A 13,729-nucleotide genomic window follows, 5' to 3' on the forward strand; every position below is an offset into this window, starting at 1 on the left:
GAACCAAATAAATAATAAAATAAAGATATCAAAATTAAAAAATATATATTTCGTTTATAAATTATTTTGAACTCATAATCTTCATATATTAACTTCAATAATATATTAAATTATTTAAGAGATAGATATATATCATTAGTTTATTCAACCAAATTCTAAAAATGGATATCGTGATTTGTGGTTAAAAAATCTGATGATGTTTTTTTCTGACTACCAATGGCAGATTAACCGACATGCCTACCAGCACTGACTAAGGGTTGAAACAAATTCAGTCAATGTGGAGAAAGAAGAGGGCAAAAACTCTCTAGTCAAGGCATTTATTTTCGTAACACTGTAAAGGTTTTCTCGTGTTAAATCATGACTGAGATTTTGATTTTTTTTTTTTTTCACTTGAAAAAAGAGAAGAAAATTAAGTTTGTGATAGGAAGGATCTATCTAATAATTTTTCGATAAAAATGAGTTTTTCTTGCATTAATTGATGGTTATTTGATTTCTTGAATTATGGGATGCTGCCATCATCCCTAATCATCATCAGCTTGAATTTGTTTAGGATGATCTGTAAAATGTTATGTTACCACCCACTTAATTACTAATTCCTATATCTCTCATCTGGAAGCAATAATAATAGTACTTTCGTGGTTTGTTTTATTTGAGATTTTTGTGTACTTAAAATTAACAATTAATAAAATTCAAAAAGTTTAATGTAATTAATTTATATTGTCATCTTTAAAAATTATAAATATATCTAAAATTCAAATTTTAGATTTTTTTTTAAAATTAAAAAAATATTTAAAATTAAATCTATTCGTCACCGATAGAATTACAAAATTTATGAAAATCATAGGAAGATACTATTGATTGTATAATTCAACCATCAAGTTAAAGAAAAGAAAAAGAAACAGTAAGAGAATGTACGCTGAATTGCATATGAAGAATTTCCTTCAAAAGTTATAGTTAGTTTTGGATTGAACCTTAAAGAGTGATAATAAGAACAAGAAAAAAAAACACTTCATTTTAAGAAATTGTATAAGTACATAATCAATGAGAATTTTGTGTTTTTCATGCTATTTCTTCAAAAGAGACTGCTATTTGGCAAAATGTGGAATTGAAAAGTTAAGGACTTAGTAGTGCCAGTTAAGGACTTAGACACTAGGTCTGAACAAAAGAAAAGAAAAATGAAAAATCTTGTTATACATTGATGCAGATATTTTCTGTTCATATTATCTTCTTCAAACAGGGCTTCAAATGAAAAGTGTGTTCAATCTTATTTTTCATATGATTTTTAACTCAATGGCATTGAAAATGTGATTTCACAAACTCAATGACATGAAACAAGTTCCTAAACAAATGTGTTTGAATTAGCAGGCTATCCCTTGCTTTTGTCCTTTGGCAATTGAATCTTCAATTCTTCTTTCATAATAAGGAAAAAAAGTTGGATCCTCACTTTCCCTCCATGGGCTCACAATCTTCCTCGGTCAGACTTAAAGGTGGAACTAGGAAGTTTGATGGTTGGCAGCACTCAACAAAACTGATTTTCTCTCTCCATGAATCATTAAGTAACAGAATCAGTAAGTACTGTTTTTACTGTCAAGCAGCTCCTCCTGAATCACAAAACAACGCCTTTGCTTCCGATCACCGCCATAAAAGGGGAAACAACAGAATTATAGAACAGTCAATTCACACGTAGATAAAGTAGTAAAAGAGGTTTCTACAAAATTTAAATTTCATAGGCTAATATTGAACAAATGCAGTACATCAAACTCATGGAAATATTTACAGGCAAAAAGCTGAGATGAAACCCCCCCAAGCCACCAACACTGAGAGGGAAAATAACCAGGAAAGGAAGAACATGATTTGATTATACAACTTCTGGATATGAAAGCCAGCAGACATTTAGTTAGTACAGTCTCTAAAAAACAAGATCGTAGATTTCTCCAAAGCTTTATTCAGTAGATAGTTTGCCCCGTAATTCCAACTCCAAAATGATACTACACAGCGTTATCACTAACTCTCAAATCACTAGATGAGCCAAGTTGAAGTTAATGTACATGATCTTGTAAACAGTGCATACAACTAGAATCCTCTAACTCCAAAAGATTCTTCAGAGAGAAGGCAAGCGTAGCCATATCTAATCTGCGTAAATAAAAGGAGCAAAAGTCAGCTCCTTAATTAAGTGCCGAGGCTGATTAACAAAAGAACTGACACCTAACATACTGCATTAACACCTCTAATATATAATCCTGCGGCAAGCATGTATATAAATGATATGTTTGTGAGCACATGCACAATTTACGAACTTGTGTGTGTGTACATGCGTGTTAAGAAAGAGTGAAAAAGAGAAAAGGAGAGAGACAAAACGAACTTGCGAGGAAGTGTTACCTTTGCCCATATTCTAAAGTTATCCTGCCTGTCTTTCCTGAAAGAATATCTTGGTCATGTTCTCAGTTCCACCAATATTCCAGTCAAGACTCCTATGCAGGTATCCAACAAGAGGAAGCATAAAGAATCCTGCCCTTCCATCCCTGCAACATCCAGTGGTTGTCTTCATCAATTACAAAATCTTTGTGGTACCAAGCCGTCAACTTATCCCTAAGTTTCTTCATCAGTTCCTGGTCCAATGGAAGTGGCTTAAACCCTGCCCTTATCATCCGAATCTGCCATTGCTTGTATGTCTCTGGCCTCTGACCCCTTGCCGAGCCCTCACATGCTACAACATTCACTGCTTCCTGCCCATAAAACTCCCTCTCAAACATCGACCTTGCTGGATCTTCACGAGATAATGTATTTTCAAACATATCAAATATTGCAGAAAGATGGAATAAAGCCTCCCTGAACCTTGTAAAAAAGAAGGGAGCATTGTAAGATCCATTAACTATGGAGTGAACAAAAATATCGGGGTTCATTTTCCTGATCAATTTTAACACAGCATTCCTAGGACAGTCCACTTCAGCTGTCTCATCAAGTAGATTCTCAAACCGGAAAAGAGAATTCACAGCAAGCATCTCATTGCTATTAATCTTGATATCATCTATTTGGATGGTTTCCCAGTTTTGAGCTGCTATAGGTTTGTACTCAAATGGAACATTAAAGCGCTCGCAATACTTTGCCAAGCGACGACCAGTCTCCTCGATTCTTTCTGCTGGACGGAAGCCTCGTTGGGGAATTTCTATTCCAGTAACACGAAGCTTAGGAGGCCCACCAGGTACCTTTGAGAGATGCTGGATAAGAATGGGCCATTGAAAACCATACAGGATACCAAAATCAACAATATGAAGGGCACTTGCTTTCTCAGACATGTGGTAAATCATTTTGTTTGCGAAGAAAATTGCTAGCTTCTTAAATGGGCAAGCACAAAGGTAACGTTTGTAGGCTTTCAAGATATCAGCAGCTGTTGTCTTTTTGGAAGCTAAAGAAGCATAAAAATTGTGAATTACAGCTCCACTGCCATCCAAGCGTGCCTCAAGGCCATTTCCAAAGAAATAGGCCAACCTCTGAGTTCCATCACCAAGAGGGGACGAGTGCTCTTTAATTTGCTTTAGCAGTTCACCAGCAGTCCTACGATCATCAGCAGAAACAGCCTGTGCACAGAGAATTAGAAGATTCCGCAAATCCACTGTTTCTTTCTTCTTCCCCTGTTTTTTAGAACGAGTTTTTGCAATGCTGGATCCATTTGATTGTTCTTTTTGCTGCAAGGTTTTGGTCTCTCCATGCTTTACAATTTCATCGATACAACACAAAGGTTTTGCTTCATTATAAAGTAACACCTTATCAAACATATCTGACAATTCACTCTCTTCTGTATAAGTTGCCGATTGCTTGTTACTCCTCCCTTCTTCCAATTCCCTATCATCCCGTTCATGATTCTTCCTACCCGCCAACCCATCAGGCGAATTCTCCCTCTCATCCTTCTCCACCTTGACTACAACTTTTGGAACCTTACCCTTTTGCCCCATGGGAAATGTGTTGCTCTCTAGGTCAATAATTAATTGATCACTAGTAGGGAGGAATTTACTGGCTTCCTCAAACCCTCTCTGGAACTGCAAGACAGATTCCTTATCACTGAAGATGTTCTGAGCTAGAAGCTCGCTCACAGAAGATTCCATCACCCCCTTACCTATGTTACTCAAGCTATTAGTTGAGTTGACAGGAAATTGTGAACTGGGCTGTTGCGAAGTGGGCTGGAAATAGTAGTCACCAGAAAGAGGAGCCTGTAACAAGGAAGGAGCAGGCTCTCCAACTTCACCAACCCCCTGATGATCAATATAATTACCAGTCCCATTACTGGTGGTAATACTAGTACTAGAATGGTCATTACTACCATAATCACTACTAGTACCACAAAGATTACTATCAGGACTCTCCGTATTCTGACTGAGAAAAGGTTGGGTTTGATTAGTTGGAGGATATTGTTCACCCAGGACTTCATATAATGATTTCTCTGCGTCTTCAAGAGCCAAATAATCGCTAAGCATAAAAGGCTTATCATCCATGTTCTCTTCCATAAGCATCTGACTTATGTACTTGAGAACTGGATCCGTAGAGTCACTGTCATCGGAAGGTGAGGAAGACTCCCCCTCTGGACTCCAGCCTGTGGATGCAGAAAACGAGCTCCCATGCGAACTTACAGTAATGGACGGAACAAAAATACCCGGGTCCGGATCAGGATGTATAACAGGAAGATTCATATTCATAAAGCTAAGATCTGGAGAGGGGGCATTAAACTCAAATCCATTTGTGATATTTGGGTACTGACCAGTATTGAGTTGAAATGTGTCATCTTCAACTCTATAACCGTTTATATAATCAGAGAATTCAGTGAATTTTGGATCCATGGCCATCTAAAAAACCCAATCCTACATCACAAAAAAGAAAGTCAAACCCTGAAAAAACCCATCTCCAATTTATAATAGCAAGACAAGAGGAAGCTCAATTTGCCTATCCCACTAAGAAAAACCATACTACAGACCAAAAGAACATGGAATTTGATAACATGACAGATAAGATATGCATCAAAGGAGCAAACTTTATGGTGATCTCTGGACTACACCCTTTGAAGATTCAAACTTTCTGATATCTAAACAAATAAGATCACAAAAAGACCACAGAAAAGGGAACACATAACAAAGAAGCATAAACAAATGAATCATACAAAAGGGATGCAAATACCAGAGAAAGACCCAATTCAACTAAAGTGAAAAACTTGAAGGGTAAATTAGTGAAATGAAGAAGAGAAGCAGTAAGAAACAAGACTTAACATACCTTTAAGAGTGAGAGAGAACCTAAGAGGAAGTAAGAGGAAAGAATAGATGCAGGGCTGGACCTGGTCTGTTACATAGAATAGAAGAAAAGGGTGAGCCTGAGCCCTGAGACTTGAACAGAAGAAAGAAAGGCACTTTCTAGCAAGGGGATGAAGCTCTGAATTGCACGAGAGGAATTAAGACAAATACTACCAATTATCAAACAATTCAGGAAAGACTTTCGGAGTGTTGGCCCCGTTATTTCAGCGGCTATTGCCATTGGTTAGTCAACATGGTATCCGTAGCATGCGTCTTTCCTTTTTCGTTTTGTTACACCGTACCTATACCTTTCTTAGTAAATCCAATCCAAGTAATTGCTGTAAAACATTTGTTAATTTTCTGACAGAACTACCAGAATATTATATCACTGTTTAATGTTCATGAATAATTTGAAAATTATCCAAATTTGAGACAGTTTCCATTTATGTATATTGAAAATTAAAGATATTAAATCTTGCTTTAAAACTATTGCAACAAATTTCAGTATTAAAAAAGGAATTATGCACTTTGAATTTCATTCTAATGAAAGCATGTTTATAATCTTAAAATATTATTAATTTCAAATTCACATAGAAAAATTTCCAAGTAAACCACCAACACCATAAATAATTGTTGTCTTTTTTCGTGCATAATTTGACTGGAAAGCGTGTAGTGGATTAGGTTATCGAATTCCATTTTGATGCCTATGTATAAATATGATTCTGGGGTCCCTCTCCTCCCTGTCTGACATTGAAGTTGAACTAACAACTGAACAAGAAGCAGCAGCATGTCAAGTTGCAATAGAGGCCAAAATCATACGCATTGAGCCTTCGAGTAGCTCACATGTACAGATTGGGTTTGTCCGGTTTTTTGTTTCTTTTTTTTTTTTGTTCTTTTTCTTCTTGTCACCTTGCCAATCAATATGTAAACTAGTTTTATCCAGATGAAAACATGGAAATGGCAAGTGATTTATCACTCAAAATTTGCTCTAATTTTTTAGCTTTGTATTGCACAAATTAAATACTCAAGTAACATTCCATCATATATCAAGTCAGAATAGTAAGAGTAAGATTTTTATTGCAAAGAAAATTCTAGTCAGAATAGTCTAACAGCCAAAAGCCACCGCTGACCCGAAATTCCAACTGCTCCGATTTCAGTACATAGCTTGGAAATCAAGGCTTCTTTTGTTTGTCTCTCTCTTTGGAACAATTTTCAGCAGTCAAAGCCTCTCTTTTTTTTTTTTTTTTGGTATGTCTAGTGAGAAACAAGAATCCCCAACATAGGATCTGAGATCAGACAAAAAATAATGTTAGAGATAATGTTAATTATATTAATTAAGTGTTAAATCTTTTACGGTTCATGTGAATCCTGACGCCTGATGGAATGGATGGTCTCAAAGCTTTACTTATATTATTATGTATTAATACTACTTTTCAAGTTTTCAACGTCTGTGAACTCATACATCTACCAAACCCATTCTGAAGAACATATAAATTAGCTTCACCATCAAATTGTCATTGGATTTTGTCAAACCTCTATTTATTCACTGTCTGTCATGCAACGTACTATAATTGTTTTCAGTTCATTTTATATTATAAAAATAAAAATAAAATATACTAATCAAATGAAACCTAAAAATTAAAAAAAAAAATATTTGCTACTAATTAAATTAAAATTATAATTTGCTGTATAGTTTAAGTGACCATAGTACCATAAACAACTGAAAATAAACAAGGACACCATTCATAATATTTAACTGTAAAATATTACTACAACTTATTGTTCAATATATAACCATGATTCTTTTTACTTTTTTTTTTATAATTCCTTTATATGATTTAGTATATTTAGATCACTTAAAAAACAAGATAGTATAAAAATAGAATATCCCATTATAACTGTGAGAGTTGGAGGGGTCACATCAATGCCTATGATTATACTATATACTATATAAGTATATTAATTAACTTAACCTAAAAGATTTCTTGTTCATAGCTCAAAAATGGAATCTAATACTACTTTTTGTCATCAAAGCTCATGATCATGTTTCCATGATTTTCTCTTCTCTTTTCTCTGTCTTTCTCTTGGATTTCAAATATTGCTTGAATTAAAGTTTCAGACCCCTGTTTTCTGTGTTTAAATGTTCTTAAGAACTCATGACAATTGACAATGGAGAGAATTTGGTTGGTCCTCATTGGCCATAGAATAATTTTTGTGTGGTCAATCTCCCAATCCAAATCCTGCTTAATGGGTAGAATAGCAAAGGAAAACCAATTTGCTTGGTCCTGATTCAACCTCCCAACCCAATTCTAATATTCTATGTTGTTTATAATTCATTGACAGAGGCAGAAAGCAGCCAAGCTTTTAAAAAAGAGTTAGACATATCCTTCTAGGTAACCTTTCCACTTCAAAATCTTAATTCCTCAAAACAAATTCATTTTGATGTACTAACCAAGTATTCTTATCTTCAAGTCTTTCTTTTTAACTTCTAATGACTTTCAAAGGATGCCTTCTTTGATGGATTAGTACATAAAATATTGCATTAAAATATGTGCCACTGGCCCCATTTTTCCTACTGATACATTGAACATTTCCATAGCCGATTAAATTATTCACCACCATGTCCATCAATTCTATGCTTTTATTGGCTTATGTCTCGCACCAGGAGAGTAAATGCTCCATCTATTCAACTTTTTGTTTGGTTGGACTTGGTTGCCTTTGCTTGAAGCCGACTCCGGCGGAAACTGTGAAATGAATTTCCATTAGTTGAGGACTTGTCATAAAAAAATTTGGAAAAAAAATAGTGGTAAGCTAAGTTGGTCAGAGTAAATGAGAAGATTACTCCTGGTAAATGCAGTTTGTCAAAGTTGTGTTGTTCTTTGGTTAACCTTTTTCTCATTTGGATTATCCAAATATCTCAACCTCAAATTTTGTAGACTAATGGGGCCACCGCCTGGTTTTTTTTATCTATGTTGTAGAAAAATTTCTCCAACATGTTGAAATGTAAATGGCATAGTCAGGGTAAGACGATCCCCAAAAGATGAAAAGAAAGTATGTTGGCAGCAGCAGCCAATGCCACAAATTCAATGTCGTAAGACTATGAACAAAGGCCATGGATTGTGGATAAAAATAGTACACTACATCATCTATGAAGTTACACTAACTACATTAGGGTAAAAGACTAGGTCCAAGGCGCCGAAGGGCCCATGTACAAAGCTATGTAGCATATGACACAATCAAATATATGCTCTTATATTAAGGAGCCATTCAAGGAATTGTCATTGTGCAGAATATTACTTCAACTCGGCTTGATCAAATACAAGCCACTGCCAGGTCATGATGAAACTCCAGCATGAATTACTCCCATGTCACAAATGGTAACTAATGCAAACCCCGGCTCCTTAACCTTCGTTCATTCTGAGGTAAAAACAAAACTTCTGCCGGGCCATTGCAGAACCACCATCCTAAAGATCGATGTCAATTCCTGGGTTTTACGATGATCACACTAAGCTTGGCCCTAAACTGGAAAGACTTCCATTAATTGATCTGTTTAAGTAGTTTGAGTCCGAAGCAGGTATCCACGCAGAAGATGCATAGATAATTCGACCCTTCCATCCCTGCAACATCCACTGGCCATCCACATCCACCATAAAATCGCTGTGGTAGCGCTCCTTTACCCTATCTCTCACTTTCTTCATGAGTTCAGGGTCTAATGGAAGCTGCGTAAACCCAGCCCTCATGTTACGAACCTGCCACTGCTTGTATGACTCAGGTCTCTCTACTCTTTCTGTGCCTTCGCAGGCCACAGTATTCATGATTTCCCGCCCATAATACTTTTGTTCAAGCATCGACCTCATATGATCTTCACGAGGGACAACCGTTTCACACATATCAAATAGGGCTGAGAAATGGAAGAGTGCCTCACGGAACCGTGTGACAAAAAAGGGGGCATTATGGGACCCATTAATAATGCTATGAACAAAAATATCTGGATTTATCTTCCGAATCAAGTTCAGAACAGTATCCCTTGGACTGTTCAACACTACCGTCTCATCTAATAGGTTCCTAAACCGAAACAGACAATTCACAGCAACAACCTCATTGGAATTAATCTTGAGGTCCACAGTTCCGATTGTCTCCCATTTCTGCGCAATAGCATTGTACTCAAATGGAACATTGTAACGCTCACAATACCTTGCCAAGCGATGCCCAGTCTCCTGGACTCCTTTAGCAGGCCGGAAGCCACGTTGGGGAAATTCTATTCCTGTAAGGCGTAATTTTGGAGGACCACCGGGTCTGTTTGCAAGGCGATGGATTAAAGCAGGCCACTGAAAACCGTAAAAAATACCAAAGTCTATAATATGAAGTGTTGCTGCTTTCTCTGCTACCTCCAAAATATTGTTGTTGGCAAAAAAAATTGCCATCTTCACGAATGGACAGGTTGAAATATAAACTTGGTAAGCTTTTAACATATCAGCAGCTGACGTTCTTTTAGCACCCAGAGAGGTATAAATCTGAGTTCCAGTGCCAGCCATGCGTGCTTCAAGGGCATCAACAAAGCTATGTGCTAATCTCTGAGACCCATCACCAACGGGCGAAGAATGCTGCCTAATTTGCTTTATCAGTTCCTTAGCAGTCACGATGTCATCAGACGAGATAGCTTGTGCACATAAAATCAGAAGAGTCCTTAAATCCACTACTTTCTTCCTACCCTGTTTCTTGCCACGAGCCTTCCCACTACTGGCTCCATTTGTTTGCTCATTCTGCTGCAATGTCTTGCTGTGTCCATTCTGCAAAGTCTTGTCAGCATTACAAGCGGAAGACTGCCCTTTTCTCCCAGAACAAATCAACACCTTATCAAACATGTCTGATAGCTCAATCTCATCCCCAAAAACTGCCGATTGTTTGTAATTCCTCTCCTCTTCTATATCTTCATCTTCTCGCACATGATTCTTCTTTCCTGTCAACCGAGGCGGTGAGTACTCCTTCCCATCACTCTCCACTTTGACTGCCATCTTCGGAGCCTTCTGCTTCAACTCTGAAGTCCATCCATTGCTCCCAAAATCAATAGTCAGCTGTTTACCTTTGGGTAGGAACTTACTAGCTTCTTCAACCCCCCTCTTGAACTGCAATGCCAATTCACTCTGACTAAAATAGTTTGGAATTGAAAGCTTACTCATAGAAGAGCCCACCAATCCATTCCCATTATTAGCACTAGCATTTTGAAAACGAGCTGAAGACTGAGAACCAGTATTCACAGTAGACTGAAAAACAAAGTTTTCAGGAATACTTGTTTGCAACAAAGACGGTTTATTGTTGTTTTCCCCAAAATCACCATTCCACCAAGAATCAATTGAATTGCTAGTACAGGAACTAGAACCAGTATAAGTGCTATGATCACTGGAAGCACCAAAAGAACAGTTATCAGGGCTGTCAACACTTCGATCACTACAAGGACGGGCTTGATTTCGTGGGGGATAGCTCTCACCAAGAACTTCATAAAGAGATTTCTCCGCCGCTTGAAGAGCCAACGAATCATGGAACATACAGGGCTTCTCTTCCATGTCCTCTTCCAAAAGCACCTGACTTATGTACTTGAGAACGGTGTCGGAGAAGTCACTGTCATCAGAAGGAGAGAAAGAATCTCCCTCTTTGTCTATGCTCAAAAATGACGGAGAAGTGCTAGAATTATCCAAACCTAGAGAAGGTAAAAACGGGACACCTATAGAGCTGAAATCTAAAAATTGGTCATTTGATCCCACCCCATTAGAAATTTTAAATTTTGAGTATCCATTTGAATTAGGCAAAATAAACCCATTATCAAACTTGAAACCATTAGTTGAATTAAGGAACCCATTGAACTGTGAACCCATAATTTTAATTTACTTTATTATTTTACAGGCCAAACTTACAACCTAATCACAGACCATAGAATTCAACACAAAAACAGGTTTTCTCTGTAATCTTTATTAAGAATTGACAGACATGGAACAACCCATATAGAAAAAGCTGTCAAATTTGGAGGCTGACAATTAAAAAGCCAAATCTTTTCCCAACCCAGCATAACTAAACCTACACAAAGATTCTAGAAACTAAGCAACAAGAAACCTTGGAGAAAAGAAAAAAATACAAAACCATCTAAATTTCAAACAGAAAACTAAAAATTAGTTCGTACCTGAGAGCACGAGAGGACATAGAGAACAACCTAGGATCTAGAGCTGGTGCAATCAAGCGGAAGAAAAAAAAAGGCGTTTATAAAATCGAAGAACTGAAGAAAAGAAAGTCCTTCTCAATACAGGTCATTGCATCTTGAAAGTTCACGGGAATAAAAAAACAAAAATGCTTTTTTTTTTGTTTTTGTTTTTTTTTGTTTTTAATAAATAAATCGGATTTGTGTGGAAATACTAGGCCGCAAGTGGAAATGTCACCGCACCGGCCACAAACTTGGTGTAGATGGTGGCTTTTTATTGGGGCTGATTGCGATTGATTTGAAATCGGGTGTTATCCGATGGAAGGTTTTCTCAGTGTCATACAGACAAATCTGCACTGTTCCCTCTCCTCCAAAGTCAACAACGTGGGACATAGTTTCACACGGAGCGGCTTTTACACGAGTTTAACACCAAGCAGCTTTTACATAGCTGGCTTGAACGTGAAAGCGATGCCTGTCCCGATGATATGAATCTGGGCAATTTGGGTCAAAGTCCACATGGGAAGTGAAACCAATCAAACATCAAAGTTAAACCATGTTACGGGAGCGTTAACGAGTCAAGTCTTATAAGTTATAACCTTATTAGAGTTCGACTTGAACAACACCCACAACTCAGTTCACTCATTGTTGAGTTAGCTCAACATTCTCAAGCATCTATCAATCGTTACAACGAAAGTTAACTCTATGGCTTAATATGCTGACATGAAAGTTTGGAGTAAGTTTGAGGTGATTGTAAAGTACTTTAGATATTATAATTTAAAATTCGGATTGAGGGGAGAGTTCTTTTTTTTTTTTTTTAATTAAAGTTGTTAGAGTTTTGATTTTTCATCATTGAAATTAAAGTTTAGTATTTTATCAAATCACATGGTTGTTGGAGAGTTTTTTTAGGTATAGAGATACGTAAATTAAGTTATTTATTTTGATAAACTTTAATTTAATAATGAATTTATTTATTTAATTTTGAATTTTAATTTGTGGGGTTTTTAGTTGAGTTATACATATTGAATTTATGAAGGGATTTGACAAATGTAATAAAATTTTCCTTTATGCCTATAATTTTTAGATATTGAAATTATTATTTTCAGGATGGTAAACAATTTATAGTGATACATATAATAAAAAAAAAAAATAATTATAATGTTAGTCTAAAAATTACATCTAAATTATATAAGTCATCAAGTGAAACGTAAGCTTTTTATGTTATTGTATTAAGTTCGAGTTTGAAATTATTATGTATTGTATTGATTTGAGTTGAATAGTTTATATTTTTTATTGGATTTTACTTTAAAAAAAAATCCTTGAATTTCTTCTCAAAATAAGTACATATCATTTTTAAATATAAATTTCATGTATAAAAAATATAATTAAATTTAAAATTTAATTTAATTGATTTATAAAATTATTCTCAAGAAATGATAACTATCAAATTTAGAATTAAAATTCAACACTTAGAATCTCTTTCTCTGTATCGATAAAACTTTTTTAATTTACATATTTTTTAACTATTGATTTTAATAAATTTAAGGGATGACATTAAACTTTTTTCTTTTTTTTTTACTTGTCCCTCTTATCTTTTGAATCTATTAAAATCAAATATTAAAAATATATATAAAACTTTTTAAATTTTACACTATATAAGATGATCCTTGTTAGTGTGTATATATATATATATATATATATATATATATATATATAAAAGAATACCACCACATTTGATTGTTTGGTATTTAAATTAAATTTTGAAATGTAGAAATTTATACCTTACCACAAAGTCTAAACATATAATTTGTATAATTTGGTCTCACGTGTGGTGTAGTAAAACAAAAACAAAAAAAAATTTGCCATTTCAACCGATGTAATCTTTAATTAGATTTAGTCAAGTTTACCTTGGAAAGTTTCAAATGTCATTCTTACTTGGGTGTATGTTAACTATTAACTAAGTCGTAGTTTTCACTTAATTCATGGGCTTTCTACTTACTCTTATTATGCTCCTATTTTTCTATTTAGACTTTCTTCAATCTTTAATATAATTTTTTTTTTCATTTCATTACTTGGACTTGTTTATATGCTGACTATGTTTATGTATATATGATATGCAATAGTTCACATATGATTTTTTTTTTTTACAACTTTTTATTATATAACAACCTGCAAAATAAATTATATGCTAAATCAAAATTCTAAGTCACATATTTTATTTTTGGTTAACCCTTCTAACATGAAATCATGGACTTTAGTTTATCCA

General features: G+C 35.2%; 1 protein-coding gene and 1 pseudogene across 8 annotated transcripts; both read right to left on the reverse strand.

Moving 5' to 3' along the window:
• Nucleotides 1-1,165: 1,165 nt before the first annotated feature.
• On the reverse strand, nt 1,166-5,426 carry LOC111285058 (scarecrow-like protein 14 pseudogene; annotated as a pseudogene). Of its 7 annotated transcripts, none has more exons than XR_016342664.1 (4): nt 5,260-5,426; nt 2,380-4,853; nt 1,778-2,133; nt 1,166-1,601 (listed from the first exon to the last, which is right to left on the reverse strand). The product of XR_016342664.1 is annotated as a scarecrow-like protein 14 pseudogene, transcript variant X4 (transcript). The 7 variants fall into 7 exon arrangements; XR_016342663.1 differs by having other exon boundaries at nt 1,166-1,620; XR_016342662.1 differs by having other exon boundaries at nt 1,166-1,625.
• A 2,942-nt stretch (nt 5,427-8,368) lies between these two features.
• On the reverse strand, nt 8,369-11,458 carry LOC111285213 (scarecrow-like protein 33). Its single transcript, XM_022874532.2, has one exon. The coding sequence runs from the start codon at nt 11,147-11,149 to the stop codon at nt 8,777-8,779; it is 2,373 nt and encodes a 790-aa protein (XP_022730267.2). The 5' UTR covers nt 11,150-11,458; the 3' UTR covers nt 8,369-8,776.
• Between the last annotated feature and the right edge of the window lie 2,271 nt (nt 11,459-13,729).

Source organism: Durio zibethinus, chromosome 6 (assembly GCF_047325235.1).
Source record: "Durio zibethinus cultivar Kanyao isolate XHJ-2024 chromosome 6, ASM4732523v1, whole genome shotgun sequence".
Taxonomy (NCBI): domain Eukaryota; kingdom Viridiplantae; phylum Streptophyta; class Magnoliopsida; order Malvales; family Malvaceae; genus Durio; species Durio zibethinus.

What these genes read in the sequence shown, in the direction of transcription:
- LOC111285213 (XM_022874532.2), bottom strand. Translation starts at nt 11,149, where the DNA reads ATGGGTTCACAGTTCAATGGGTTCCTTAATTCAACTAATGGTTTCAAG.